A 25,911-nucleotide genomic window follows, 5' to 3' on the forward strand; every position below is an offset into this window, starting at 1 on the left:
AGGGACCAGACCTCCTTTTGCCCTCTGCTGTGGATCTCAGGCTGCTGCAGGTTCAATGCACCCAACAGGCCTTGGAACAGCAAAAGTTGTCAACAAAAAACAGGTAACTCTTCCAGCCTGCTGCAGAGATCAGTATTGTGCTTGTTAGCAAGGGCTACAACCTAGTTAGGCAGCAAATGTGACCAGCAGACACCCCACAGCGTTCTGCCCTTCCAGCACCATCCACAGTTCTTGGAGCTGCTCCTGGCAGCCCTGGGAAGTGCACACAGGGGTGTCCTTGACCTCCTGGGAAAACAGCCCAAGCCCCCCGCGGGCTCACAGGTACACGTTGAGGGTCTGCAGGATCACCTCGCGGCACAGGGGGCAGTTGCGCTGGTAGATGTCCTGCTGCAGGAGCACCTCCGTGCACTCCTGGCACAGGCACAGGTGCCTGCAGGGCAGCAGCAGGACCGTCTTGGTCTGGTCCTGGCAGATGACGCATTTCTTCTGCTCCTCCTGTTCTTTCAGCAGCACCCAGGGGTTGTTACCCGAGGTTCCCTCAGCACTCCCGGCTGTTGCGTTCAGCTGCTGCCTGCTCACAGCTCTCCCGCCAGGTGTGCCCAGCTCCCCTCTGGGTGTCCGGAGATGCTGTTCTGCCCCAGCACAGCTCACCGCAGGCCGTGGCTCTGGCGCCTGCCCTGCATCCAGCTGCTCCCTTCCCTGGTTCATCCTCCTGCCTGCCTGGCTCCAGTCGGTCAGAACCCAGTCCACCAGCCTGTGCCAGGGCTGGGAGGCCGTGGCCCTGCGCAGGGTCACCACAGCCACCTGGCAGAGCCGCCGCAGGACCGGCTGCAGGCGGCGGGAGGAGCCCAGCACATGTCCCTTCAGCATCCACAGCACCTCCTGATTGCAGTAAATGACAGCGACAAGGACAACGAGGAACACAATGCGCAACAGCAAGCCCAGGATGTAAACACCGACGAAGAAGATGCTGGTGAAGACCTGTGTGACGAAGGAGAGGAGTATGAGGGCCAGCTGGAAGGGCAACCACAGCAGGATAAACAGGGCCCTGAAGAGGTACGCCAGGACCATCACCAGCACGCTGGTGACCCCGAGAAGCAGACTGGACAGCAAGTCCCAGAGGACAGCCAGCAGCTTGGGGAGGTACTGAGTGCCCATCAGACACAGGCTGAGCAGGCTCCTGACCAGGCCGCTGACCAGGAAGCAGATGCTGATGAAGACCTTGCTGATGGAGCAGAGGAACTCAAAGGCCATCTGGCAGAGCCACCAGAGCAGCATGGACACGGCGATGGCAGCACCGGACACATGAGCTAAGAACGCTGCCAGCAGGTCGGTGACCCCGAAAATGAGACTGGTGAGTGAGTCCCAGAGGGTGACAAACGGTGCGCCGAGGCTCCGGGCACCGCTGTGACACACAACAGCCAGGAAGTAGACGCTGATGAAGACCACGGTGGCGGAGCAGAGGAGCTTGACGGCCAGCTGGCAGCGCAGCCAAAGCCGGATGGACACGGCAGTGGCTCTAGTGGCCACGAGCGCCAGGAACGCGGCCAGCAGTTCCCTGACCCTGAGGACAGACCCAGCCAGCGAGTCCCGGAGGGCGGCGAGCGGCCTGAAGAGGCTCCGTGTGGCGGCCAGACACACTTTGCCCGGGTCCATCAGCAGCCAGGTGCCAACCCCCAGCGCCTGCCCGCCGCGCAGCCCGGCGCCCCACGCGCGCTGTGCCGGGCCCGAGAGCCGGGACAGCCCCGAGAGCCCCGAGAGCCGGGACAGCCCCGAGAGCCCCGAGATCCCCGAGAGCCGGGACAGCCCCGAGAGCCCCTCCGTGCCCTCGCAGCAGCCGCGCAGCAGCGCCAGCGCAGCCCCGCACGCCACGGCCGCGGTGGCCAGCAGGCAGAGCAGCGCGGCCAGCAGCCAGGAGCACAGCAAGAAGCTGAGGTGCAGCAGCAGCAGCAGCAGGTCCCGCAGCAGGTCCCGCAGCAGGAGCAGCCCCCGCCGCGGCTCCGGCTGCACGTCCATGGTCCCCGCGGGGTCCCTGCGGCGGCTCGGCCCCGGAGCCTCTTCCGCGATGGGCGTCGCCGGATCGGTGCTGGCCGTCGCCGAGGGGCAGGAGGCGGCCGGGGAGTGGCTGTCGGGAGGGATGGCCGCTGCCGGTGCGAGCACACCCATCGCCGCTCGTTTAAAGCGCCAGCGGCGCTCGCTGTCCCGCGGCCGCGCCGCTTCCCCCTGCCCCCGCCGTGGGGTTTTGGCAGTGTTTTGGCAGTGTTCTGGACAGGAAATTAAATATTTGTGAATGTTGTATGGTGTTACTATAGCTTTTCGTAATTAATAGTCTATTAATTATTATGCTTTTATTTAAATTATATGCTGTTATATTATAATGATAATAAAATGAATATACTTAGAAAATCCATATTATAATATTGAGGTCTGTCCTGACCTCTTTGTAGAAGTGGATCTGCCTGACCACTACGGTAAGAGGAAAAGCTCATGGTGGAGGGACACCTTCCAATATTCCAGGAAGCCCTGTCCAACCTGGCCTTGGACACTTCCAGGGATCCAGGGGCAGCCACAGCTTCCCTGGGCACCCTGTGCCAGGGCCTTCCTCAAGCTCACAAGGAGGAATCTTTTCCTGTTATCCCATTTAACCCTGCCCTCAGTCCCAGAGGAGGGCACGGGGATGCTCAGGGGGCGCAGCAGCTCTGCTCTGGAGACAGGCTGGCAGAGATGCGGCTGTCCAGCTTGGAGAAGAGAAGGAGAAGGAGACCTTGGAGCTTCTTCCAGTACCTAAAGGAGCTCCAGGGGAGCCGCAGAGGGACTTGGGACAAGGCATGGAGCGATGGGATGGGGTTCGGGAGCCAGGACAGAGCAGGCAGAGTGCACGGGATGGGCAGGGTTTGATAGCAGCCCCTCAGCCTGGTTCCAAACAGCCCAGGGGTCCCACCGCCTGCAGTGTCCATGCAGGAGGTGAGTTTGTGCCAGCCTCAGCCCTGGCACAGGGAAGGTGTGTCCTTGCCAGCGGGATCCCCTGGGCCTCTTTGGGACACAGTCAGCCCAGAGCAGAGCTGTTCTCACCAAACCAAGCAGTTTTCTGCAGGAGATCCAAAAATAAATCCAAGACCATAGTCCAGATCAAGGTTACCTGGAGCAGGTCCTGCCCTCTGTGCTGGATCCCAGCCAGGGCGTGGGGCTGTCAAACCCTCCAGCCTTTACTCAGCTCTGCCCCAGGGGATGGTCCAGCCCTGCTGCCCTGATGGCAATGATAAATTCAGGAAAATCCAACTGAAGGCTTTTTAAGGAAGGAGAAGGGGAGTGCAGTGGATGATGACCCATGGGAAAGCCACGTGCAGCCCAGGAGGCTCCGGCCAGTGCTGGGGAAAGGAGGGAAGCACCAAACCCTGGGCAGCGAGGCACGAGCGCCGAGAAAGGAGCACCGACTGCGCTGGCAGCGAGCCCGGCCACGGGGCTGCTGCATCACGGCTCCGAGCTGCCTTCCCGCTGCTGAGCTCACCCCGCGTTCCAGAAAAACAGCAGCCAGAGGACGCCAGCTCCGGGGAGTGCCTCAGCCCTGGCAGGTGATGAGTCCTTCTGGATTTATCTGGAAGCAGAGGGAGACAAGCAACAGCTCCAGGGCTGGGTGTCGCAGTGCTTGAGGGATTCTCTGGAGCCTGGTGTGCCTGGGGGCATCCCCCAGCCCCAGCATCTTGACCTGCTTCCCTTGTTCCTTGGGCACATCCTGAGGGAATTTCTGGAGCATGGCTCCTGCTGGCATCGCTCCAGCGCTCCCAGCGCGCTCCCAGCAGCAGGGACCATTCCCAGGGTTCTGTCCTGTGCGGATCCAGGGCCTGGGCAGCGCTGGGCAGCCGGAGGCGGGCGCCTGCAGCCCCGTGCTCGCAGCCCAGGCGGGAACAATGGCTCATTTGGCCGCATCCGCTCTGGAAAATCCCCCGGCCCCACTCGGGCTCCGCTCCAGGACGCTGTGGCTCGCTCTTCCTCTGGCCTTGGAGGGGCAGGTGATGGAGCCCCCGTGGGCAGGGAACAGCCCCGGGCTGCTGGGGACAGCCCTCGGGAAGGATCTGGAGGCGCACGGAGCCCAGCCCTGTGTCCCCAGCAGCCACGGCCGTGTTTCTGGAGGGCTCCCCACGATGGGAGCTGGGATATCTATCTCCTCCTGGAGCCTGGCCAGACGGCTCTGGGAAAGGCAAGTCCTCTTCCATGGGAACGTCCTGCAGGAAGAAATTCCTTTTGGGCCAGCCCAGCCCCACCGTTCCCCTGGGCTCTCCATCGTGTCCCCAGTGTGGTGGGGATGTGACACGAGGCCTGTGCTCCGCTTGCTGCCTTATCCCGGCCAGTCCTTGGCTGTCCCCACCCCTCTCCACAGGGAACCTCCAAAGGGATCCCCAAAGCCGGGCCAGCCCGGGGCTAATGTCCCATTAGGCTTCCTCACAGATGATCCTAAGGAGCCGTCCTGGGGGAGCCCTGCAGACAGAGCCGGGAGGAAGAGATCCCTGCAGGCAAGCCCAGGGAGCGATGCTGTGTCCCCATCCTGCCTTCTCCTCCCTTCCTGGGCAGCAGGGAGCCGGAAGAGCCGGGTGCCAGGGAGCACAGGGCAGGGCCGTTCCTCCTGTCCGCTCCTCCGGGCAGCTGTGGCATTGGCAAGCGCCGGGTGTGCGTGGCCGGGACCCCTCGCTGTCCCCTGGGCAGCCCCCACTGCACCCCACAGCCGGAGCCATCATCTGCCCCACTGTGGGTGAGTGCCCAGCCCTGTCCCAGCCGGCGCCGGCACAATGGGACCTTTTTCTGGCCAGTGCTGGGGGAGATGGATTCGGAAGTGCTCCCAAGGAAAAGGACAGTTTATAAATAGCTCCTGCCTTCCCCAAACCATCCCGTCAGCGCCCGTCTCCAAATCCAGGTCCTTGCTCCGTGCCCACAGTGCTCCCAGGCTGGGAGAGGAGCCTGGGACACGGACGTGACCGGCCCAGCTGGACGTGTGTGAGCGAGGGCAGGACGTGGCTGTCACACCCTGTCCCAGGGCTGCACCTGCTCCGGGCCATGGGGCTCCTGTACCCCCAGGATGTCGAGTGACAGCCCTGGGCCGAGGGCTCCTTCTCCCCCTGCCTTGGCACTGCCTCTCAGCTGGATAAGGTTCTCCCAGGCGTGCTCCAGCTGTCCTTGTCCATCTGCCCTGCATGCAGCTCCCGAGGCAGGGAGCAAGGGAACGGCTGCACAGCTCCACAGCTTTCCCTGCCACCCCTGTGCACCACAAACAGTCCTCAAAGTCAGTCCTGGAGCCCTGGGGTGTTGCCTGTGTCCTCTGTCAGCAGCACCATCACCAGGGCAGTGTGCTGAGCTCTCTGCACTGGGCTGGGCGAGTGACCCGTGCCAGCTCAGCCCCTTTTTTGGGGTTTCGCCACTGCTCCGCATCCGCTGCGTCCCGGCCATCCCCGCACAGCTGCTCCAAAAATTGCACTCCTCCGTGACAGAAATCCAGATGTCACCTTCCTTTCCCCCCCCACCTTCCTTCCCCCCTTCCGCTCCTGTCCTTCCTTCCTCCACCCTCCCGGCTCCTCCTCGCGGCCCCTCCTGAACAAAGGCCCCGTAGCCATGGTTAATAATCCCCACAGAAAGGGCCTGCACAAGAGGAGAGGAAGGAGAGTGGAGGCACAAAGGAGCTGCCGGGAGCCAAGCCGAAGAAGGGGGTTGGAAGGAGGCGTTTTCCTGAGCTGGATGACACGGGCTTCGAAGAGAGCTCCCAGAAGTGGACAGAGATGGGGCAGGGGTACCCCAAAGTGACCTCATGGCACCCAGGGAGCAGAGAGCCAAAGGCTGGACAGCCCAGGAGGGTTCCTGGAGTGCAAAGCCTTGTGTGAGCTGTAGAGCCCCCCAAAATGCAGCAGCAGGGGCTGGCAGAAGGCGCCCGAGGGCGAGGGGAGCAGTGGCAGGGGAGCAGCGGCCGATCCCGGAGCAGGGTGGGAAAGCTCGGTGCTGGCCCACATCCCATCCCATCCCATCCCTTCCCCAGGGAGTGGGGCTGCTCTCGGCCCTGACGGTGTTGTGTGAAGAGGTGCAGGCCTGGGTGGACACAGCCAGAGACCTCTGCCCAGCACGGCTGCAGTCCATCCACCCCGGAGACCTGCAGGGAGCCGGGCCAGCCCACCAGTACCAGAGCACCCCAAGCACTCCCCAGCTTCTCTGGGCCCCTCTGGGCTTGGGGAAGGCACAGGGCCCCCGTCCCACCTGTCAGGACAGGCACAGGCACAGACACAGCCCACGCTGCGCCAGCTCCCTCTGGCAGCATCCCAAGGTCCCCGCATCAGCAGGGATCTGTCTGGCGGTGCAGGAAAAGGTGCGAGGGGCTGCGGCGTGTGCTGGGATGCACAGCCCCAGGCCCGGCACCGTGCTGGCCATCGCTCCCCTCCGGCTGCAGAGAGCCAAGCCCAGCAGGAGCCAGAGGAGGGAGGCAAACGCAATTGCACAATTCCAGATCGTTCCTGCAACCTGCGATGCTCAGATAATGCCGGGAAATCAGCCCTGCCCTGGATCCTGTGGATCCCGGGTTTCCAGCAGCTGTGCCAGGGACTGGCAAAGCCCCACCACTGCCAGGGGCAGAACTGCCTGCCCAGGCACAGCCTCGTCTGAGAGGTGGCAGGAGGGATGGAGGAGGAGAGTGATGGGAGCTGCGGGGGCCCAGGCACCAATATTCCCTCCGCTGGCAGGGATTGAGAGCTGTGGGAGCTGCTCCGTGCCTCAGGTGGAACCAGACCTCTGCTCCCTGACTTTCCCACCCCAGCTGCGTGTGTGGGACTGCGACATGGGAGCCTCATCCACACTTTGTGTGCACCGCTGTGAGTGGGGACTGCAGCCAAATCCATTAAGCAGGCAGATAAACAAGGAGGCGTGAGATCAGGCAGCAGGGAGGGAAGATGAAGGTGGCCAGCCTGCCGCGCTCCCCACGCAGAGTCCCCGAGCCCGCTGGGTGCCACACACGGCGCAGCGGGGTGATTTCATGCCTTCTGTTCATGCCTTGCTTTCAAATCCTGCCCCTCTTCCCCAGAACCATTCGTTTGTCAGGGGGGGTAAATAAAAAAGCACGAGTTTTCTACAAAGTGAAGCAGGCTGAAGCCCGACCAACTGGAGGCAGAGCAGTGCAGTGAGAGCAGGGAGCTCTCTGAGGGTGGCATGGTCCCCAGCCTGTTTTCCCCAGGGAGTGGCACTGCCCTTTCCAACTGCTGGGAATTTTCTGCGGAGGTTTTCTTAGCAACATTCTGCTTTATTTTTAACGCTGAATAAAAGTTAGCCCCAGAACAAAATGCACTGGGGGCGTGTCAGCCGAGTTCTCCCGCTTTGTTTGTTTGACTTTGGTGGATGCTTTCCCGTGGGCCTCCTTCCCTCTCGGGGTGGCACTTGCAGGGTGTTCTGTGCCAAGTGGAACATCCCTTTCGCTGCTCCAAGGACAGCAGAGCCTCAGGCTCCTCCGGTGCTGCTTCCTGCCCTTTGGAGGGACGGGAAGAGGGAGAACATTGTCACGGAGTCCCTGAGCCCGGGGCACCCACTCAGGGGGTGTGTTTCCCACTACAGGCAGGGAGCTCCTGCCATGAGGCGTGAGAGCATCCCAAAACTGGAGCTGTGAGGCCTGAGAGCAGCTCTTGAGCATCCTGAGGATGATGGCACAGCTCCCTTGCACTTGTTCTTCCCAGCAAAGGGAGGAGGCCTCCCCTGACCAGCGGCGGAGCGAGGGCTCTGAGCCTTATCGCTGCCCAGCATTGCCATTTTAAGCAACTGATCTCCTGGGGAAAAAACTTAATCATTTCCGATGAATCACCGAGTGTGTTTGGCTGGGAAAGCCTTGGGGGGGGTGCTGCTGGTCAGGCGTGCAGAGGAGGAGGAGGAGGTGGTGGAGGAGGAGGGCATGGGAAGGGCCGCTGCATGGCACCAGCGCTGGGGGGCCAGCACAGGGGGCTGGAGGTGGGAGAGGTGCCTGGGCATTCCCAGGAGGAATGCCGCGGCTCAGGGGATCCTGCAGCCCAGCCCTTGAGTGCCCCAGGGAGTGTCGGAGGGACTCAGCCCCGGAACGCTGCGGGGAAAACGAATGGAGGAGAGAAAAGGATGTGCAAAAGTTCAGAGCTTCTGAGCTGAGAGCGGGAGGAGGGCACTGCCCCAGCTCCTGGGAGTTCGGGCAGCCCCTGGGGCTGTCCTCCTGTGTGATGAGCCTGAATCGGTGAGTTCGGGCGTCCTGTCAATGCCCTGTGAAGGCAAAAACGTTTTGAAGGAGAAGAAAACCTTTGTCCTCCAACAGCCCCTCTGGCTCTGACCGACCCGGGGCAAACTGAGGCACGGAGCCAGGCTGCCACAGGGCAGGGACACCGGGGCCGGGCGTCCTGCGTGGCTGGCTGCGGGCAACTCGCAGCACCTGGCGGGGTTTGTTGCGCTCCTCCCGGCTCTGCCCCGGGCTGCCGGAGGGGCCGGGCCCCGCTGGGCTGGGTGATTACCCCTGGATAATGGGAGCCTTGTGCAGCCCCGCGAACCCCCCCGCCCCCGGCCGGGCTGCTGCCCCGGCCACCGCAGGGAGCAGCTCCAGCACAGCCGCCGCATTGAGCAGCAGCTGCGCGGGGGCTCGGGCCGCTGTGGTGCCCTGGGGCCCCTCCTCGGGGACAGCAAGGGGCATCAGCCCTGCAAACCCTGTGACCTGCCTGGGACACGACCTCGCTCCGTCCCGCAGCGAAAACAGCCCCCAGGTGTTTGTCGGAGCCCAAAGACAAAGAGCGTTTTGCCTCCCTGTTTTGAGTCTGTCCTTGCTCGGCGCGGGTTCAAAGGTGACCCAGCAGTTAAGGCTGGGCTTTAGGGCAGTGCGGGGCTGGGGCTGAGCAGGGCAGCAGGTCACTTCTGATTATCGCCACTGCCGCCTGCACATCGGACCCCCAGCGACTGTGCCGCCGCCGCAGCCGGCATTCCCCAAACACTCTGGAAAACACACCCCACGCTCCAGCCCCCTCCTCCGGGTCTGCCAGCGATTCCACCTCCAGCGCCCGGCTGTCTGGCGGGCTCGGCCCGTGCACGCCCGGACAGGCAGGAGCTGGCAGCCCTGCGAGCCCCTCGGGCGCAGCCGGGAACGGCGGGGGCCGTGCTGGGGGCCGGCCCGAGCGCTGCCCGCGGCCGTGCGGGGCCGGACACGGCGCTGCGGGGCTGGGCGGCGACGGCGCCCGCCCGGCTGCTGCTGGGGGTGATAAGCGGCTGCGGGCGGTGGGCAGGCACCGCGCCTTCCTCCTCCTCCTCCTCCTCTTCTCCTCCTCCTCCTCCGCCTGACGTCAGCCCGCGGCCCCGCTCAGTCTCGGGCGGTCGGCGGCGGGCATGGCTGGGGGGCGGCGGCCGGCGGGGCTCGCCCTGGGTTGGGGCTGCTGCCTCCTGCTCTGCTGCGGTGAGTGGTTGCGGGAAGCGCCGGGCCCGAGCCCGGGCGGTGCGGGGCGGTGCGGGGCGGGCGGACGCGCGCACCTGCGGAGCGCTCCGTGGCGCGGCGCGGGGTCCCGCGGAGCCCCGGCGGGGATGTCCTTCGTTCCGGGGCACGCCGGGCTGCAGCGGGGGTGCGGGGCTGGATTTTGCCCCTGTGCGGCTCCCCGAGGTGGCAGCCGGAGGAGTGATCCCGCGGAGCCGCGGCGGGGCCGGCGCGGGCAGCCGGGAGCGCTGCGCCCCTCGGGCGGTGCCTGGCGCGGCGCCGGGAATGCTCGGATCGCGGGGTCGGGGCAGCCCAGGTGGGATCGGCCCTTCCCGCTGTGTGTCTCCGCCCGGACGGCCCCGCGACCCGGGGCGGGTCTGGGTGCCCCGTCCCGTTCTCGGGGCCCCTCTGCAGCCCCCCGGGGCAGGGCAGGTTGAGGGGTGACCCACGTGCGTTCAGAGCGCACCGGGGCGAACTGGTTGTTGTTAGGAAGCGTCCACCCCTTTCCTTCTAAGGAGTTTTCCCCCGAAGCGCCGTGTTTCTCTTGGCTTTTTTCGCGCTTTCTTTTTTTATCCACTTTCCAGTCCATTTTCACCCTCGGGGGGTGGCTGCGCTTCCTGCCCTGCCCCGCTCCCCGCATCTCGCCCTCCCCTCGCCGGGGGCCCGGGAGCTGTCCCGGTGAGCTGGCTGCTCCCTGCCCCGCTGAGCTGCGGAGGTGGCCCCGGCGCTGGGAACCTGCCCAGGCCGAGGTGTTGGAGCCAAAGTCAGGCTCAGAGCGGAGTCTAGAGCAGGCTGCTCCCACCCCCGTCCCGTGTCGGGATCCCCTTCCCACAGCTCATGGGCCGAGCCAGGAGTCTCAATGGTTGGCGGCGTCGGTGTATTTGGAAGCCCAGCCACGTGAAAGGCTTGATGCTTCCCAGAAGCACAAGGGGCCACGGCCAAGACATTCCCAGGCCGGCCAGCGCTGCTGGAACGGGGGGCTGAGCCCACCCCGGTGCTGCCTGAGCCGCCCCATCCCTTTGTGCACCGCGCTCTGGCTGTTAGAGAGGTGTCTGCCTGCTGTCACCGAGCTGCGGGGTGGGGTTGAGAGCTTTGCCGCTCCGGGTGCACAGCACGGGGTCCTGACAGGGTGGTGGGGTTGTTTTGGGGTGCAAGGTGCTGGTGCCCGCCGCAGCAGAGCCCTGGTTCCGTCCCCATCCCTGGCAGGGTGCAGGCTGGGCGGATGCGGTTGGGCGGAGGTGTTGGGCGCTGCTGGTGGTGCTTCCCTTGCAGGGCTGGCGCTCTGCACCCTCTTTGCTCTCTCTGTGAAGAAGACAGAGCGTGGGTGATGCTGTTCTGTGTGAGCTGGGACGCCCCGGCTCGGGGATCTGGGCAGCTTTCCCATGGAATAGGAGGGTAGCATGTGTGGCTGTGCCGGGAGCAGGCGAGATCTGGCCGCAGCTGGTTTCCCTGAGAGGGGAGCACAAACCCACGGGAACCTCAGGCATCCCACATGCGGCTCCAGACCCCTGCGGTGCCCCTCCTCTTGCTCGGGGCCGGGGGCTCAGCGCCGGGGGCTCCGTGCCGCCAACGCAGCCGCACTTCTCGCCGTCTCCTCGAACACCTCGGCTCTGCAGGAGGCTGGCGAGGGACTGTGCTGCTCCCCACCCCCTTCCCCAGCTCTAAAAGCAAATCTTTGTTCTTGCGGAGCGCTGGCTGCCGGCCGGCTGTCCGCCAGCCAGATGGAAAAGGCACGGGGGCTCTCCTTCCTTCCCTGCAGACGCCCTCTCCAGAGCTCGAGGTCTCCGGCTGGAGCCGTGCCAGGCACTCAGGGTGGATGGAGCTCGGTGCCGCAGCTGGGCCGTTCCACGCGTGGCTGATGGATCTCCCCAGGTTCCATCGCCAAACCTGCAGCTGCGCCGGGCACAAGGGAGGATCGCCAAGTCCCCGGAGCCTGCTGTGCCAGGCTGGCCGTGCCCGGCGCCTCTTTAGCCTGCCCACGCACATAGCAAAAGGTCTTGGAGCTGTAGAAGAGAGCCTTGTGTCGCCATGGTTGTGGGGGACCTTGTGAGTGTCCCCTTGTGTCCCTCTTGCAGGCTGTCCCGGGGAGATGTGAGCCCTTTTTCCAGGCAGGCTGGGGGCTGCAGCGACCATGTCAGCCTCCTCAAGGGCAGTGAATGGCTGGGAGGGTTGTGCTGCTCATGCCAGCCGCGGATGCCAGCCATTCTCCAGCTCTGAGCTCATGGTTTCGGTTGCTCCGCTGCCTGGTTGAGGGCTCTCATGCCGAGCGGGTCAGGAGGAGGGCCAGCTGCTCTCCCGGGGGCTGGATCTGCCTGGGGCCCTCTCCGAAGGTCTGAAAATGATGGAGAGGTGAAGTCTGGCCTGGCTGCCTGCAGTCCGGAGTGCCAGGGCTCAGGGGAGGCTGCGTGGGGCCAGCAGGGACACACCCCAGCCCCAGGCTGGCCCAGTTGTGCAGGTGCTCTCCTGCAGCAGGCAGCCAAGTCGTGGCCGTACAGGTGGGCAGCTGCCTCCTGTGCAAAGTTATCTTTTCCTTTGTACTCTCAGCCAGTTTCCTGTCCCCGCTGCGTGCTTATCTCTGGGACTTTCACCTGTTTTTCCAGCGCCTTCTTTGCTGGGCCGTGATTTGCTCATCCCTCTTTGCCCAGTGCCAACTGTAACGCGCCGACGGGATAGGCCAGGGCCAAACCCCACGCGTTGGGGTGTTCTGAGGCGGCTGGTCCTGCGTGTCGGGGCCTTTGCTGTGGCAGAAAGGCCCCTGGCTGCGTTTTGGCTTCGTGCCACCATGTACCCACTCCAAACAAAGAGCAGTTTGTGGGCACGGCGCTGCCCTTTGAAGTCGCCTCGGTGGCGGCTGTTACGGAGCGGGCACTGTCAAGGGAGATGTTGACACAGCTGCTTCCTCCAAGCCTCTTGTCCCCAGCTCCCACACCTGGGCTGGCTCTGTTGCTTGGGGACAGGCTGTTGTCCCCTCTGCAGGGCCATGTGCCAGCGCAGGGCGTGCAGATCCCGCTTTGCTTCGGCGGGGATGGCGGCAGTGATGCTGCCAGCCTCGCTGCGGTGCCGCCCTTGTCTCTGCTCCACCCGCTGGGGCTGCTCTGCTCCCAATCCCTTGGGAAGCTGCACCGTGCCCTGTCCTGGATCAATAGCCATTACCTTTCCCATCCTCTCTGGAGCAGGGCCAGCAGCTCCATTACTGCTGCAGCTGCCTGGGCTGGGCTGGGAGGAAGGTGGAGTGCAGGGATGGGCAAGCTCCGCTCACAGGGGTGCCGTGGGTGGGCAGAGCTGGGCAGAGAGCAGAGCAGCAGCCAGGGCACACCTCGGGAATGCTGCAGGGATGGATGCTTTGACCGCTGGGTTCCTGCCGGGACGGCAGGATCAGAGCTTGTAGAGGGACCTGGGAGTCCTGGCTGTGCCAGGGCCGTGCTGGTTGGGAATGTGCTGCCTCCCAACGGTGTCCTGGGGACACGGCCGCTGGGGCACGACGTGCCATGTCCCCTCTTTGGGAACAGCGTCGCTGGCCTCAGCCCACGGGCTCTCTGTGGATGCTGTGGCAGTGGGGTCCTGGCTGACATTCCTGCTGGGCTGGGACAGCCCACAATGCACAGCTCTGCCCCACAGCTTTTGGGGGACGGAGATGGGCACAGGCTGTGCTCGGACAGCCCATTATTCCCCATTATTCCCCATTATTCCCCATTATTCCCCATTATTCCCCATTATTCCCCATTATTCCCCATTATTCCCCATTATTCCCCATTATTCCCCATTATTCCCCATTATTCCCCATTATTCCCCATTCTTCCTGCCCCTAAAGCAAATTTTGTCCCGCAGCTGCAGCCAGCAAGCTGGAGATCTCCATGCCAGCCGTGGTGGAAGTGGAGGTGGGGGACACAGCCAGGATCGAGTGCAACTTCTACATCCCTGAAAACGCTTCCTACACCTACATCGACTGGTTCTACGTGAGTGCTGGCCCGGCAGAGCCGCTCTGCCCGGTGGGCCGGGGTGGCACCCAGCCCAGGGCTTCCTGCCGGGCTGCCCGGCCCAGCCTGGCCCCTCGCCTTGCAGGTGGACCGCAGCAACAAGCAGGTGAGGCTGTACCACGCCACGGCCAACGGGGTCCTGGAGGACGACACGGACTACAAGAAGCGGCTGTCCCTGGGGGAGGACAAGTCCCTGTCCATCAGCGCAGTGACACTGCAGGACGCCAGGACCTTCATGTGCCAGGTCGGAGCTGGCAGCTACGGCGTGGGCGAGAGCAGCACCAACCTCACCGTCTACAGTGAGTGACGCAGGAGGGCAGCACGGCGGGGCAGCTGCTCCGCGGGGCTGGTGGGGGACCCCACCTCTCCTAATACCTGTGGGGTGGCTTTTCTTTCCAGAGGTCCCCCAGACCCCTGAGATTGAGCCCAACGCGGGAGGCATCTCTGTGCACAGCTCTGATATCCCAGAGGTGAGGAGGAGAGGCTGTGCAAAGGGGGGGGAGGCTCCCCGCTGAGCCTGCCCCGTGCTCAGGGCTGTCTCCGCCGCCGCAGATCGCCAAGTGCGTGAGCAGAAACAGCTTCCCCCCTCCCAACATCACCTGGCACAAGAACGGGCAGCAGCTGCATGCGCAGGAGAACGGTGAGTCGGGCGGGCGCGGGCGACCGGCTCGGGAGGGGGCGACCGGCTCGGAGCGCCAAGGGAGCCCTCCCTTGCCGCCGCGTCCCCTGCAGAGGTGACGATCCAGTCGACGGTGACGCGCGAGTCGAGCGGGCTGTACACGGTGAGCAGCGTGCTGTACGCGGCCGTCACGCGCGAGGACCGCCACTCGCGCTACCGCTGCACCGTGCACTACCGGCTGCGGGGAGAGACGCGCACCCTGGACTCACGGGGCGTCAAGGTCAACGTCTTCTGTGAGTCTGGGCCCGGGGGGGGCCGCGCCCCGTGCCCTGCGGCGGGGCCGGGCGCCGACTCTGCCCCTCCCTGCCCCCAGACCCTGCCGAGCACTTGAAGCTGCAGGTGGTGTCGTCCTCGGCGCTGGTGAAGGAAGGGGACAACGTGACGCTGGTCTGCGAGGCCGATGGGAACCCGCAGCCCGTCTTCAGCTTCTTTAAAAAAGACGTGAGGCTGGAGGGGACCGGGGCGCCTCTCCCTTGGCAAACATCTCCCTGTTGCTCCTTGTCCCCTGCCCGGAGGGTCCTGGGGAGTGGCTGGGTGGGAGGGGGCCTGTGTGGGGCTAAGGACTCTGCTTTGTGCCCGCTGTCTGCAGCTGGATGGGTGGCAGGATCTGTCGTCGCTGGCAGAGCCCGACACCGGGGTCCTGAACCTGCACGATGTCAACAAGAGCAGCAACGGCACGTACAGGTGCCAGTCCCTGGACCTGGATGATATGTCACAGATAGAGGAGGACGTGGATCTTGTTGTGAACTGTAAGAGAGAGGGGACCGGGCCCTGTGGACCTCGTGGCGGGTGCTTTGTCCATCCTGCTCACCCTGCCCCTGCTCTCCATCCCTCTTCCAGACATTGAAGGGGTCCATGTGAAGATGGAGCCATCCTCAACCCTTCGTGAAGGGGACAGCGTGAAGCTGAGCTGTGACGCCCACAGCCCCGTGGACCTGAAGTACCAGTGGAGGGACGAGAAGGTGAGCAGGCATCCCAGTTCTGTCGTGCTCAGGCTCAGCCTGGGCTTTGCGGCAAATTAGGCAGAGTCAGGATCTTGCTTCATTTCTCCTCAGAGGCCAGGGGAAGGATTCCCTCTTTCATGGACCTGCATTGTCCACCCCAATATTGTCACCTCCTGGCCAGTACTGCAGGGACGTCTTGTGCTTGCAAGCTCCCTGGCAGTGCATGGGGGAGGTGTGAACCCCTTTGGGACGTGGGCACAGAGGGCTCATTGCTGGGGACATTCCTTCCCAACAGGGCAGGAAGCTGGTGGAAGGGAGCCAGCTCTTCCTGAGCAACCTCACCTTCGAAACCGCCAACACCTTCAGCTGCAAGGTGATGGCCCCGAGCGTGCCGGGGCTGGAGCAGAGCAAGAAGGTGTCCGTGGCTGTGGAGGGTAAGGCCTGGCCTGGGTGCAGAGTGACCCCTGCCCGCCCAGCACCCATTTCCCCAGGAGCTGTGGGTGCTGACGTCCCCTGCCCGCAGGGAAGCCGCGGATCGTGGCCATCAGCTCCCCGCTGTACGTGCGCCAGAACGAGTTGATCAACCTGACCTGCAAGGCCATCGCCTTCCCCCGGCCCACCGTGCAGTGGAGCATCAACGGCACGGTGAGAGCCGCGAGGGGCCGGGCTGGGATGTCCCCGGGGCCGCCCAGGCGCTGAGCCCTGCCCTGCCCGCCCCGCCCAGGCTCACGAGTACGTGGACGACCAGCACGTCGCCAGCAACCTGACGGTGCGCGTGAGCCGCGACCTGCTGCAGGCCGGAGCCATGTGCCGCGTGTCCAACAGGCTGGGTGTCAGTGAGAAGCACATCCAGCTGGTGGGTGAGTGCCAGGCGCTGCTTTCCGTCCCACAAAAGTGTCAGTGCCCCCTGGCCCAGGCGCCGGCTCCGGGGTGGCTGAGCTCGGTGTCTTTCCCTCCCTTCCTGCTCTTCTAGAGGATTCCTTCAGGAAAGGTCAGTCTGCTGGTGGTGTCCGTCAGGACACGAGTTATGCTCGCCTCTGGCCTGGGGAGGGAGCTTGGCTGCTGCCTCTGTGCTGCTTCTCTTGCTGTTTCCCTCCCTGCCGAGCCAGGAGGGAGGCGGAGGCTCCGTCCCAGCGGTGGGAAAGCTGCCTGCTTGTCCTCAGAGCGCAGCTTCTTGCAGCTCAAACCTGCTGGGCGAGGAAGCAGGGGGATGGCCTGCTGCCTCGCAGGAATTCCTGTTATCCATGCTCCTGCGGCACATGGGGCATGGCAGCGCAGAGCAGAATTTCTGTATTCCTGCAGAAACAGCCCCAACAGAGCATTTCTGTGCTGAAATCTGCAACCTGCAGATTTCCTGCAGGCAGCTGGGGAAGCACTGGAGCTTTTTTGGGAGAAGGGGCCCTTTCCTACCACAGTAGGGAAGCTGGAGGGGGTCACAGTGGGAAAGGCATTAATTTCTTCCCCTCCCCATTGTGTTTAGATCAAAAGTCAACAGTGGAGAGCCAAGGGGTGATCATCGTGGCCATCATCGTGGCCATCCTCGTGGTGGCCGTGCTGGGCGCCGTCATCTACTTCCTGCACAAGAAAGGCAAGATCCCGTGTGGCCGTGCCGGCAAGCAGGACATGTAAGCACTGCCACCTGTCCCCCAGGGGCCCGTGGGGCTGGGGGTGCTCGATATCACTCATGCTTCCCATCCCACCCCATCCCACCGCTCCAGCTGCTCCCTGCCCGGCGCAGAGCAGGGAAGGGGCACCGCAGCTTTTCCAGCTTCCCACAGGGCACTGCCGTGCAGGGAGGACTCAGCAGAGCGGTAGAGCAGCCAAGGGCCCCCTCCCCGCGCAGTCCAAAGCCTTCTGTGAGCTGGAGGCTCTCTGACCACAGCGCTCTGAGCCCCAGGGCTCGGCCAGGTGCCCTCCCGGGTATCGCCAACGCGTCTCAAAAACTGTCACCTCCCTCCCCTAGCACAAAGCCAGAGGCCTGTAAAGACAAGATTGTAGTTGAAGTTAAGTCAGATAAACTTTCCGAAGAGGCGGGGCTCCTGCAGGGCGCCAACGGCGAGAGGAGAGCCGCAGCTGACCAGGTAGGACAGAGCGACGGGCACCGCCCTTCTGGGGCCGGGGCCGCCAGCGCAGCTCAGGGACGGGGCTGCACCCAGGTAATGCTTTGCCCACCCTGCACGGGCCTCCATCATCCATCAGCAGCGCTCGGGGTGGCCGTGGGATGGAGGGGAGGGGACAATTCCGGGAGGGGACAAAGCTCTGCTCGTGGTGGTGGCCACTGCCTGCCCCGCTTGGCTCTGCCTCCCTCCGTGGAGCAGCAGCCAGGCTCCCCCCTCCTCTCCCCAGGGGCTTTTGGGGGAGGAACTAAAACAGAAGGATCTCTGGCCCGAAGTCAGAGGCTGCAGGAATCTTGGGATGAGTCTTTTGGGACATGTGCTTTCCCCTCAGCTGGGATGGAGCAGCTTTGTCACTGCTGGCCCACCACTGTCCGTGGCAGCCACACGATGCAGCCCCGAGCCCAGCGTGGTTTTACTTGCAGAGAGCCCCTGCCCCGCTCTGCACAGCTCACACTCCCCTGCCCTCCCCTCGGGGTGGGTGCTCAGCCACCCCGGGGTGCCCCAGCTGTCCCCCACCCCACTGTGTGTGTCACCACCACAGCTGCAGCACAGGATTGTGTGTTCATCCCTAACCGTGTGTTTTCCCTCCCTTTTCTCCCCCTCTTTCGGCGGAACCGAAGAGCGAGAAATACATCGATCTGAGGAACTAGAGAGGAAACCTACTAAGTGCTTTCTTCCTTCCAACCTTTCCTGCTCTTGGATTGCCTTCTCCCACCCCTGCTCCAGCCCCTGGGGAGCACGGCCAGAGACCCCCCGTGTGTCACCGCGCTGGGCGTGCAGGGGACACCTCCCTGACTCACCTGGCCATTACCTCAGCCCTGGGCTTGCAGGTGTTGCCTTAGCAGCAAAGCTGGACTCGCTTTACTCCTCCAGAGAAGCCACAGCAATATTAGGAAGAACTGTGTCCCATTAATCCCTGCCTGGTGGAAGGATTTGAGGCTCTTTCAGGTAATCTGTTCTGTACGTGTTGTGGGAAGGTTTCTCCGTGCCTTCTTTTTACCCTGACCTTGCTCAGAGAGGCTGGTGAAGTGTGGGTTTTGGGATGTCCGAGGCACGTTGGCTGCATTGGATGCAGGTGGGAGGAGAGAGGAGTGGAAGTGGGGTGCGTTAGAGAGGTGTTTGCAGCTTCCAAGGGGTTCTGAGTGCTTTGCTTTGTCTTTGAACCGTTCCTGGGTCAGTTTGTCCCGGCAGCGCTGTGATCCCACAGGAGGACAGGACCTGGCAGAGCAAGGAAGGGGGTGCCAACCTGCAGCAAGGCTTTTAGGGTGTCTGCTTTGGAGCCGCGCTGCCCCGAGGGGCAGGGCTCCCCTCTCCCCTCCGAATCTGGTTTATCGCAGGGTCCTGCAGCAGCAGAGCTCCCACAGGTTTAAATTCAGCGTTAGACAGGGCCAGTCAGTGACGTCTCAGGGTTTTTTTTGTGCTCAGCCATTGCCAGCCCCGGGTCAAACTCCTCTCTGTGCTTCTCTGGCTCCACGGTGAGGAGGGAGAGGGGCAAGAACCTGCCACGGGCTCCTGTCCCAGCCCTCCCACCTTATCCCGAGGGATCAGCCCCTTCTGCCTCTGACTCACATCCCCTGAGCTCTGCTGGCCACAAGCCTTTGTCCCCTGGGGAGCCCCGCCTGCTACACGTGGTGTCCGAGCAAAAGCTTTGGTTTATTATATATATTTTTGTTGGATTGTGTGTACATTTCCAGGAGTTTTTGTTCCTGTTTGTTGTTGTTTTGGGATTTTTTTTTTTTTTTTTTTTCGTCCGATACTTGCAAGGTTTTTTTTTATATATATATATATATATATGTGAAAATAAAGTACGGATTCAAAGCTGAGTGCTGGAGTTTTGTTCCCACAGACAGAAAGGTGGGAAGGGCATTCCATAATCCCACGGAGGTTCCAACAGGATCCATTTATGCCCCTGTGGCTGCTAATGGTACACTAATTTCTACCGCTGCTAATTAATCTGTTTATTCTAATAAATAATCCTGGGGTTTAGGCTGTGGTAGGTGATTGTACCAAAGGATCTTAAAAAAATAATAGTGTAACTAGAATTTAATATTGGAATATATTGATAATTGTATTAATAGCTCATAGCAATGCTATAAAGTAACCCTGAGCCTCAAATGACCCGAAATAACCCAAATTACCTGAAATAACCCCAGAGTCTCAAATGACCTCAAATGACCCCAATGACCTGAAATAACCCCGAATAGTCTCTGAAATGACCTCAAATGACCCCAGTGACCTAAAGTAACCCTGATCTGACCCTCAAATGACCTTGAATGACCCCAATGACCTGAAATAACCCCAATCAGAGTCTGAAATGACCTAAAGTAACCCCTACGATTTAAAATATTCTCAAGCAGGGCCTCAAGTGACCTCGAATGACCCCAGTGACCTAAAGTAACCCCGATGAGGGCCTCAAGTGACCTCAAATGACCCCAATGACCTAAAGTAACCCCGATGAGGGCCTCAAGTGACCTCGAATGACCCCAATGACCTAAAGTAACCCCGATGAGGGCCTCAAGTGACCTCAAATGACCCCAATGACCTAAAGTAACCCCGATGAGGGCCTCAAGTGACCTCAAATGACCCCAATGACCTGAAATAACCCCGAGCAGGGACTCAAATGACCTCAAGTAACCCCGTGTGTTCGTTCCACCCCAATCACCCTCATTGCACCCCACAGTGTGTTTTTGGAGAGGTTTTTCCCAGTTTCGGTTCTCCCCAGTTATCCTCACGGATCTGTCTGTGGGTTCCCACTGGACCCCTGGGAGCTGAGTGTCCCCCTTTGTCCCCAAGTGTCCCCTGGCCCCCGAATGTCCCGGGGGCTCAGCTGGGCCCGTGTGTCCCTGTTGGTTCCATTCCTGGGCCCCGGAATGTTGGAGGGTGGCAGAACCTGGATTTCTTGTATCTACTTGCTATGTAAAATATTCATATATTGATATATATGAATAGAGACCAATGAATATTCAATTAATACACTCAAAGATACAGAATCGTTTTCCTATCCCTATTAATAATACATAATATATTCTACTAATTCCATTCTAGAATTGCGATGCAGATGATTCGAGATTTGTGTGAGAGATTTCTTTATTTATTTCTATAATTTCTGTAGAATAACCTTAAAAGTCTGTGGGATATTCCCATGGATTCCCTTGGATTCTCTTCCTGGGTGGTAACTTCATGTCCTTCTTGGTCCTGATGGACTAGAGCCTTCATCCATTGAGTCTCTCAGAACATGTTTAATTATTATGATCTTTATATAAATCTTTCCTGGCCTCTGTCAGGGGCTAGAATACAAATTTGAATTTAACAGATAATTGTGGTAATAAATATAAAATAACTCCAAAGTCGGTCTGCAAAGGATCCAGGAGATTGAAATCCTGAAATATTCTTCTTCCAGCACTCACAGAAGCACCACAACACACACACACCATCTGCTACAACAAAGGAAATTTTATTTAAAAATAAAACTTTGTTTTGTTTTCTTTCTTACTGACACAGGTGAATGAAATCCCAAACAAAGAAGCTCTTAGTGGGCAGCATACAAGGATGGAAACAATTAATAAATAACATTAGTATAACCTCTAAACATTAACAATGCATCTGCAAACAAAATGAGGACTTTAAACCAAGTGAACCTTAAAGCTCAGCTACTCTCTGTAAGAATATTTACCTTCTGTTTTTTCCTTATTCTTTACAGATCTGAAAGGATTAAATACTGCTATTATAATTTTATATTAATGACACTATTATACTTTTTTTTTCTTTTAAAATATCTCGTGAAAATCTCAACATTTTTTAACACTGATATTTTACAGATTGGTATTTGTCATCCTTGAGAAAGAACAACAGTAACAGCAGTTCTTCCTCCACTGGGAATTTCAAACAAACAAAAAAAAAGAGATTTCTAGGAGGAACTTTTAAAATAAATGTCCTTATTCCCCACTAATCTTTAAAGTGGCACCCTTGAGAAGGTGCCCTGGGAGTTGCATTTTTTCTTGCTCAACTGAAAAAAAAAACCAAAAAACAAAAAATGAACAAAACCCCAACAGAGCAACCAATCAAACCACATTTACAGTAACGAGCCTGCCTCAGGATTAGCTACAGTAACGTCACCAGTCTGGTGCAGGAGGCCACATGCTGGGCCCTGAGCCCGGGGGAGGGCTGGGGCAAGGACATGCACAGAAAAAGGGGAAAGATTTGGGATTCCTGTAGGGCTGGACACAGGAAATCACCTGCGTCCTGCTCAGGAGGGCACCTCCCGCTTCCCACAGCTCCTGCTCCTCTGGGGAGTGTTTTCTGCTCCTTTGGGGAGTGTTTCCTGCTCCTTTGGGGAGTGTTTCCCACTTCTTTGGGAGGTGTTTCCCACTTCTTTGGGAGGTGTTTCCCACTCCTTTGGGGAGTGTTTCCCATTCCTTTTGGAGACAGCTGGAGGGCAACCCCAGCATTGTTTCCCCCTGATCCTGACTCGGCCCCGAGCTCGGCACAGCACCAGTCCAAACACGGAAGCTCCACGGCTGAAATGCTACAGAACACAGTGTCAGAGTCCAAGTGACCATTGCCCATCTCTCCTGCTCCTCCTTTTCCCCCCTTCCCAAAGCAGTTTGGTGCTGCTTGTCCAGCTCTGCTCCTTTTCCCAGAGGGGAATCTCGGATCCAGCCCGGCCATGCAGCGTCCCCTTAAGAAAGGCACTAGACATTTGGGTTGTTTTTTCCTTTTGAAAGTAGCATCAGAAAGTTAATTTTCTAAAGGATAAAGAAGGGGGAAGTGAAGGGAAAGAAGAGCAGTCAATCTTGGGCTTAGAAGGAACAAGAAAAATCCACTGGGCAGTGCCTGGATTGAGCTGGCAGAGCACAGCCACAAGACATGGCCAGGACTCTGCTGCCCTCAGTGGCATCAGCAAATTCTTAACGTGTCTAAGGAAGAAAAGGCAAGACTTAAGTTTCTTAAATCAGTTTGAGACATAAACAAGTGCACAGGAAGGACACATGCAGAGAAATCAGTGATACATGCCACAAAGATTGCTCTCTCTAATCTCTAATACCCGGAACAACACCCACAGGAACATCTCTTGGCACATAGACCCCAAAGACAGGCCGGCAACAGCTCTGCCAAGCAGGATTTCATGGAAATTACAGCCAGCCTGCCCCAAGGGGCTTGGAGGGGACAGGGGATCACCGCTCTGGTCACACACACTGGGCAGGACACGAGTTAAGGCTTTGGAGCTGGCTGGACTCAGCCCTGGCTCAGCCATGGCAGGACTCAGGCTGGGCACACACCAAGGGCTCCAAACCAACACACAGCCGAGCGGGAGTGTGAGAAAGAGGGAACTGAAGCCCTCACTAAAGGCTTTGCCCCTGGATCTCCAGGACAAAGGGTCTGTCTGGCTGCTCAGGCTCCCCACAGCTGTCCCCTGCTCCTGCCTCAGCAGTGCTGGCCTTGCTCCTCCAGAGGCTCCCACAGGAGCAGGGCTGGCACCCCTGGCAGCTGCACGGGGGGCACAGGAGGAAGAGCAGCTCTTCTTCCCCTTCTTCCTCCCCAGGGCTGTGCCCGAGCCCTGTGCCCTGCAGAGCCCCCTGCCCACTGCCAGCCCTGACCCCAGAACAGCAAGGGCCGGGGTCTGGGAGCGTGGCAGAGATCCCCTCACGCTCTCTCAGAGTGTTTTCTCCAATACAGAAAGGAGGGGAGTAAAGAGAGACAGCTCATGGAAGCCACTACAACAGTTCAGAAAGCTGTAGGTCCAGAGAGAAACCTCTGCTTTAATTAAAAACTCACTTTCTGCTCTGCTAACACTCTCTGCCAACTGCAGCCATCTGGCCCAGCCTCTGGATTCCTCAAAAGGCCAAACTGCACCCGACTGCCAGAATCACTCCAGCAATATTCCAAGCTGCAGCCCTCAGCCTGGTGACCTCTGCTGACCTCAGGGAGATGCAAATAATGCTGGACATGCTCCAAAGGCCAAGAGCCTCTCAGGCTGTCAGGCTGTGATCTGACTGCGCCTCTCCAAAGGAACCATCCACTCCTCCAACATGAACAGAGTTAAGTAGCTGAGTAGGCAAGTCAGGTTTTTCCAATGCGACAGCTGAGTTCTGACCTTTAAAACTATGTGATCACTTCACAAATACAGAATTTCTTCCCCAGGTCTGTTTTAACACCAGACCTGGTGATACCTTAGAGAAATGGGAACGGAAGGGAGAGCCCCCATGCTGTTTGGACAGCCATGCAGAGAACTGCTGCGCTTCTGTGACCGCAAAGCAGGTGAGATTCCAACAAACACATCAGCTGCATCTACCAATTCCACAAAACACCCTGGGCACGACGATGGCTCCTGCAAAAGCTCTCTGGAGGAATGTGTGTGAAGGCCACTAGTCTGCAACAGCCACCATGCAACGAAGAGAAATACAACATCCTATTTACCAGGTGCAACATTCCTAGGGAAGAGCGATGGGAGTGTCCAGTGACGGCTGCTCCAGCCCAGCAGGGCCACAAATCAAAGCTGAGCACTGAAGCACAAAATGCTCGAGGCTGAGAGAGGAGAAGCAGCAGCCCCAGTTCTTTGCTCCTGCTCGAATTCTTTTCCCCCTCTCCCGCCCCTCAAAACCTCGCCAAGCTCCTCCGGCTGCTGGAATCTGGTGCTACCAGTGCAAGAGCACACACACACACATGAGAGAAACCCAACTCCCAGCGCTGCCAGGATCAAAATCCCTGACAGAAGCTCATCCTGCTATCTCCAGGCAGCAAGGGAGGACTGGAATCAGAAGCAGTAACTGCTATTGTTACAGGCGAGAGGGACACACCACGGCCAACAGGAAGCAATCCAACGATTCTTCCAAGGTCTCCTATAAATTCCCAGCAGAAAGTGACCTCCCAGCTTCTCTAAAAAGCCTGAGCCAGACACACAGCAGCGAACAGATCCAAACCTAGTACCATGAACCACAGGACACACCACACCGACCTCGAGACTTTGTTTCTCTGAGCATCCACTTAAAATTCACAGCACAAGACAACTGCCCCCAGCCTCCAGGGCACGGGCTCGGGGATCCCTCCTCACGATACCTCTCTCTACCAACACCCTGGCAATAAATCCGTTCTCTCAGACAAGAGGTAGGGGTAAAGGACTCCAAGACACACACTGTATAAAACACCGCTCCGCTCCGTTTCATCCCACTGCTTTGAAATCTGGAACCACGAAAACCTGATAACTGATTCTCTTAAAGAGGCAGGACTGACCTCAGCACGAAGTCTCTAAAGGAACCCCCTTCCCCTTTGGTGCACAGCCGGGCAGCAGCTGCCCAGGCAGTTGGTCCACAGCAGCTCAGGTGTGGAGGTGCCCGTGTGCTATGTGGCCACGTGCGCCGGGGAGGAGATGGACACGAACTCCCGCAGAATGTTCTTGGCCATCTCAATATTGTTATGTGCAATGACCAGAGCTTTCTGAATGTCCTGATATGAGTAGCCTTGGCTCATGAGGTTCTCGATCTCGCTGGAGAGGTGCGGGGAGGAGCTGGCCCCGCTGCTGGCTCCTCCTGCTTGGCAGCTCCCGGCTTTCCGCTCGGAATTTATCCGCCGGGGCAGCGGCTTTGGCGGCCGTTCGGGGACTTGGGAGCCATCCGAAAAACCTGTGAGGAGAAACAAGTGCATCAATTCCGCGAAAAGATGTGGAAATTTTGCTTGGAACAAAGCTGAGATGACATCGGGGGGATAAATGGCACTTCAAAAAGCTGTCACTGAGCTCTGCCACTTTTTCCAACCCTTTAATCCTCCTTCCCAACCTGCTCAGCTTCCCCTTCTGTGTGCAAAAACAGCTGTGGAGGTTTTTCTTAATTAGCAGGGCTCATCAGGCTCATTTATTAAGATAAAACCACATAAAAAATGACACAGGATCTGTGTGTGTAAGCAGAGCTCAGATATCAGCCTTAGAATCAGAAAAAATGACAGCAGTGAATATTCAATCCCATTTCCTCCCAGAATCAGACAGAGCCCCCCAGTTTAACTGCCCAGAGGCTGCTCCCTCATCTCTGTGTGCACAGACTCGGCCCCAACTCAGCCACCGCAATTGCTTCAGCTACTGAATTACACTCTCTGAAGGGTCAGCAACTGAATTATGTTCTCCTCTTCCTCTGCCTAATGGCAGATCAATAAAGCTCAGCCTGTTCCGCTTTTCCCTGAGTCATTCTGATGTGACACTGCCCCGCAGCCACATCATGCACTGCTGGGAAGAGGAAATAACAGCCAGTAAACCAAACAAGTCACCAAACTCTCCAAGGAAAAAACACATTGTTTAACGTGCTCATCCTGTATCTGACCGTTTCTGGGTTTTAACCTCCTGTATCATCGCAGAAAGCATTTTTTGCCAATCATGGGAAACTTTTCTGCATGGATATTTGACATCACCTTAAAGAAAGATTTATTTGTCTCCTGGAAAAAGTCCTCAGGGCACTCTACAGAGTTTTCTGGCAGCAGAACTGGAGTACAACAGACAAATCATGTCCACACAATCCCTTTTTAAGAGTGGGCGCTGCAGCCTGCTGAGAGCAGCAGCATTGTGGGGCCTTTCTGAAACACTTGCACCAAAAGCCCAAAGACAGAGAAGGCTCTTCAGGAATCAGATTCCCTGGAGCTTCCTCACCGACCACAGCTCAGTCCAGCTCCCTCATCTTCAGAATTCAAGTTTCTCACACATAAGAAGCTTTTTGTACATGTGAGGAAAAGGTCTGCCCCAAACTGCCCTCTGGAATCGCTGTTTCAGCGTGAGCTGGATCAAGTT

The 25,911-nt window shown here is 59.4% G+C and overlaps 3 protein-coding genes across 5 annotated transcripts in view; 1 reads left to right on the plus strand and 2 right to left on the minus strand.

The window, feature by feature from the left end:
• On the minus strand, positions 1–2,166 carry LOC120762476 (E3 ubiquitin-protein ligase RNF26-like). The gene has a single exon (XM_040084917.2). The coding sequence runs from the start codon at positions 2,164–2,166 to the stop codon at positions 316–318; it is 1,851 nt and encodes a 616-aa protein (XP_039940851.1). The 3' UTR covers positions 1–315.
• A 7,138-nt stretch (positions 2,167–9,304) lies between these two features.
• On the plus strand, positions 9,305–20,782 carry MCAM (melanoma cell adhesion molecule). 3 transcript variants are annotated; one of them, XR_005703911.2, is made up of 16 exons: positions 9,305–9,412; positions 13,256–13,383; positions 13,490–13,703; positions 13,804–13,874; positions 13,957–14,044; positions 14,137–14,316; positions 14,397–14,524; positions 14,673–14,832; positions 14,924–15,045; positions 15,323–15,461; positions 15,551–15,672; positions 15,752–15,887; positions 16,508–16,652; positions 16,991–17,108; positions 17,765–18,092; positions 20,646–20,782. XR_005703911.2 is itself a non-coding variant. In XM_040084966.2 (15 exons), the coding sequence occupies exons 1-15, from the start codon at positions 9,346–9,348 to the stop codon at positions 17,792–17,794; spliced, it is 1,848 nt and encodes a 615-aa protein (XP_039940900.1). In that variant the 5' UTR covers positions 9,305–9,345; the 3' UTR covers positions 17,795–18,940. The 3 variants fall into 3 exon arrangements, 2 of the variants coding, with proteins under 2 accessions (XP_039940900.1, XP_039940901.1); XM_040084966.2 differs by lacking the exon at positions 20,646–20,782 and having other exon boundaries at positions 17,765–18,940; XM_040084967.2 differs by lacking the exons at positions 16,991–17,108; positions 20,646–20,782 and having other exon boundaries at positions 17,765–18,942.
• The window catches only part of CBL (Cbl proto-oncogene), a 34,178-nt gene continuing 28,846 nt past the window's right edge, over positions 20,580–25,911 (minus strand). The window contains exon 16 of the mRNA XM_040084965.2: positions 20,580–24,763. Within this exon, the coding sequence (XP_039940899.1) occupies positions 24,483–24,763 (281 nt within the window). The 3' untranslated portion in view covers positions 20,580–24,482. The remainder of the gene's footprint in view (positions 24,764–25,911) is intronic.

This window comes from Hirundo rustica, chromosome 23, assembly GCF_015227805.2.
Source record: "Hirundo rustica isolate bHirRus1 chromosome 23, bHirRus1.pri.v3, whole genome shotgun sequence".
Classification (NCBI taxonomy): Eukaryota; Metazoa; Chordata; class Aves; order Passeriformes; family Hirundinidae; genus Hirundo; species Hirundo rustica.

What these genes read in the sequence shown, in the direction of transcription:
- LOC120762476 (XM_040084917.2), bottom strand. Translation starts at nt 2,166, where the DNA reads ATGGGTGTGCTCGCACCGGCAGCGGCCATCCCTCCCGACAGCCACTCC.
- MCAM (XM_040084966.2), top strand. Translation starts at nt 9,346, where the DNA reads ATGGCTGGGGGGCGGCGGCCGGCGGGGCTCGCCCTGGGTTGGGGCTGC. An exon ending in CGTCAAGGTCAACGTCTTCT is followed by an intron (nt 14,317 to 14,396) that starts GTGAGTCTGGGC and finishes CCCTGCCCCCAG; the next exon opens with ACCCTGCCGAGCACTTGAAG. An exon ending in TCAGCTTCTTTAAAAAAGAC is followed by an intron (nt 14,525 to 14,672) that starts GTGAGGCTGGAG and finishes CGCTGTCTGCAG; the next exon opens with CTGGATGGGTGGCAGGATCT.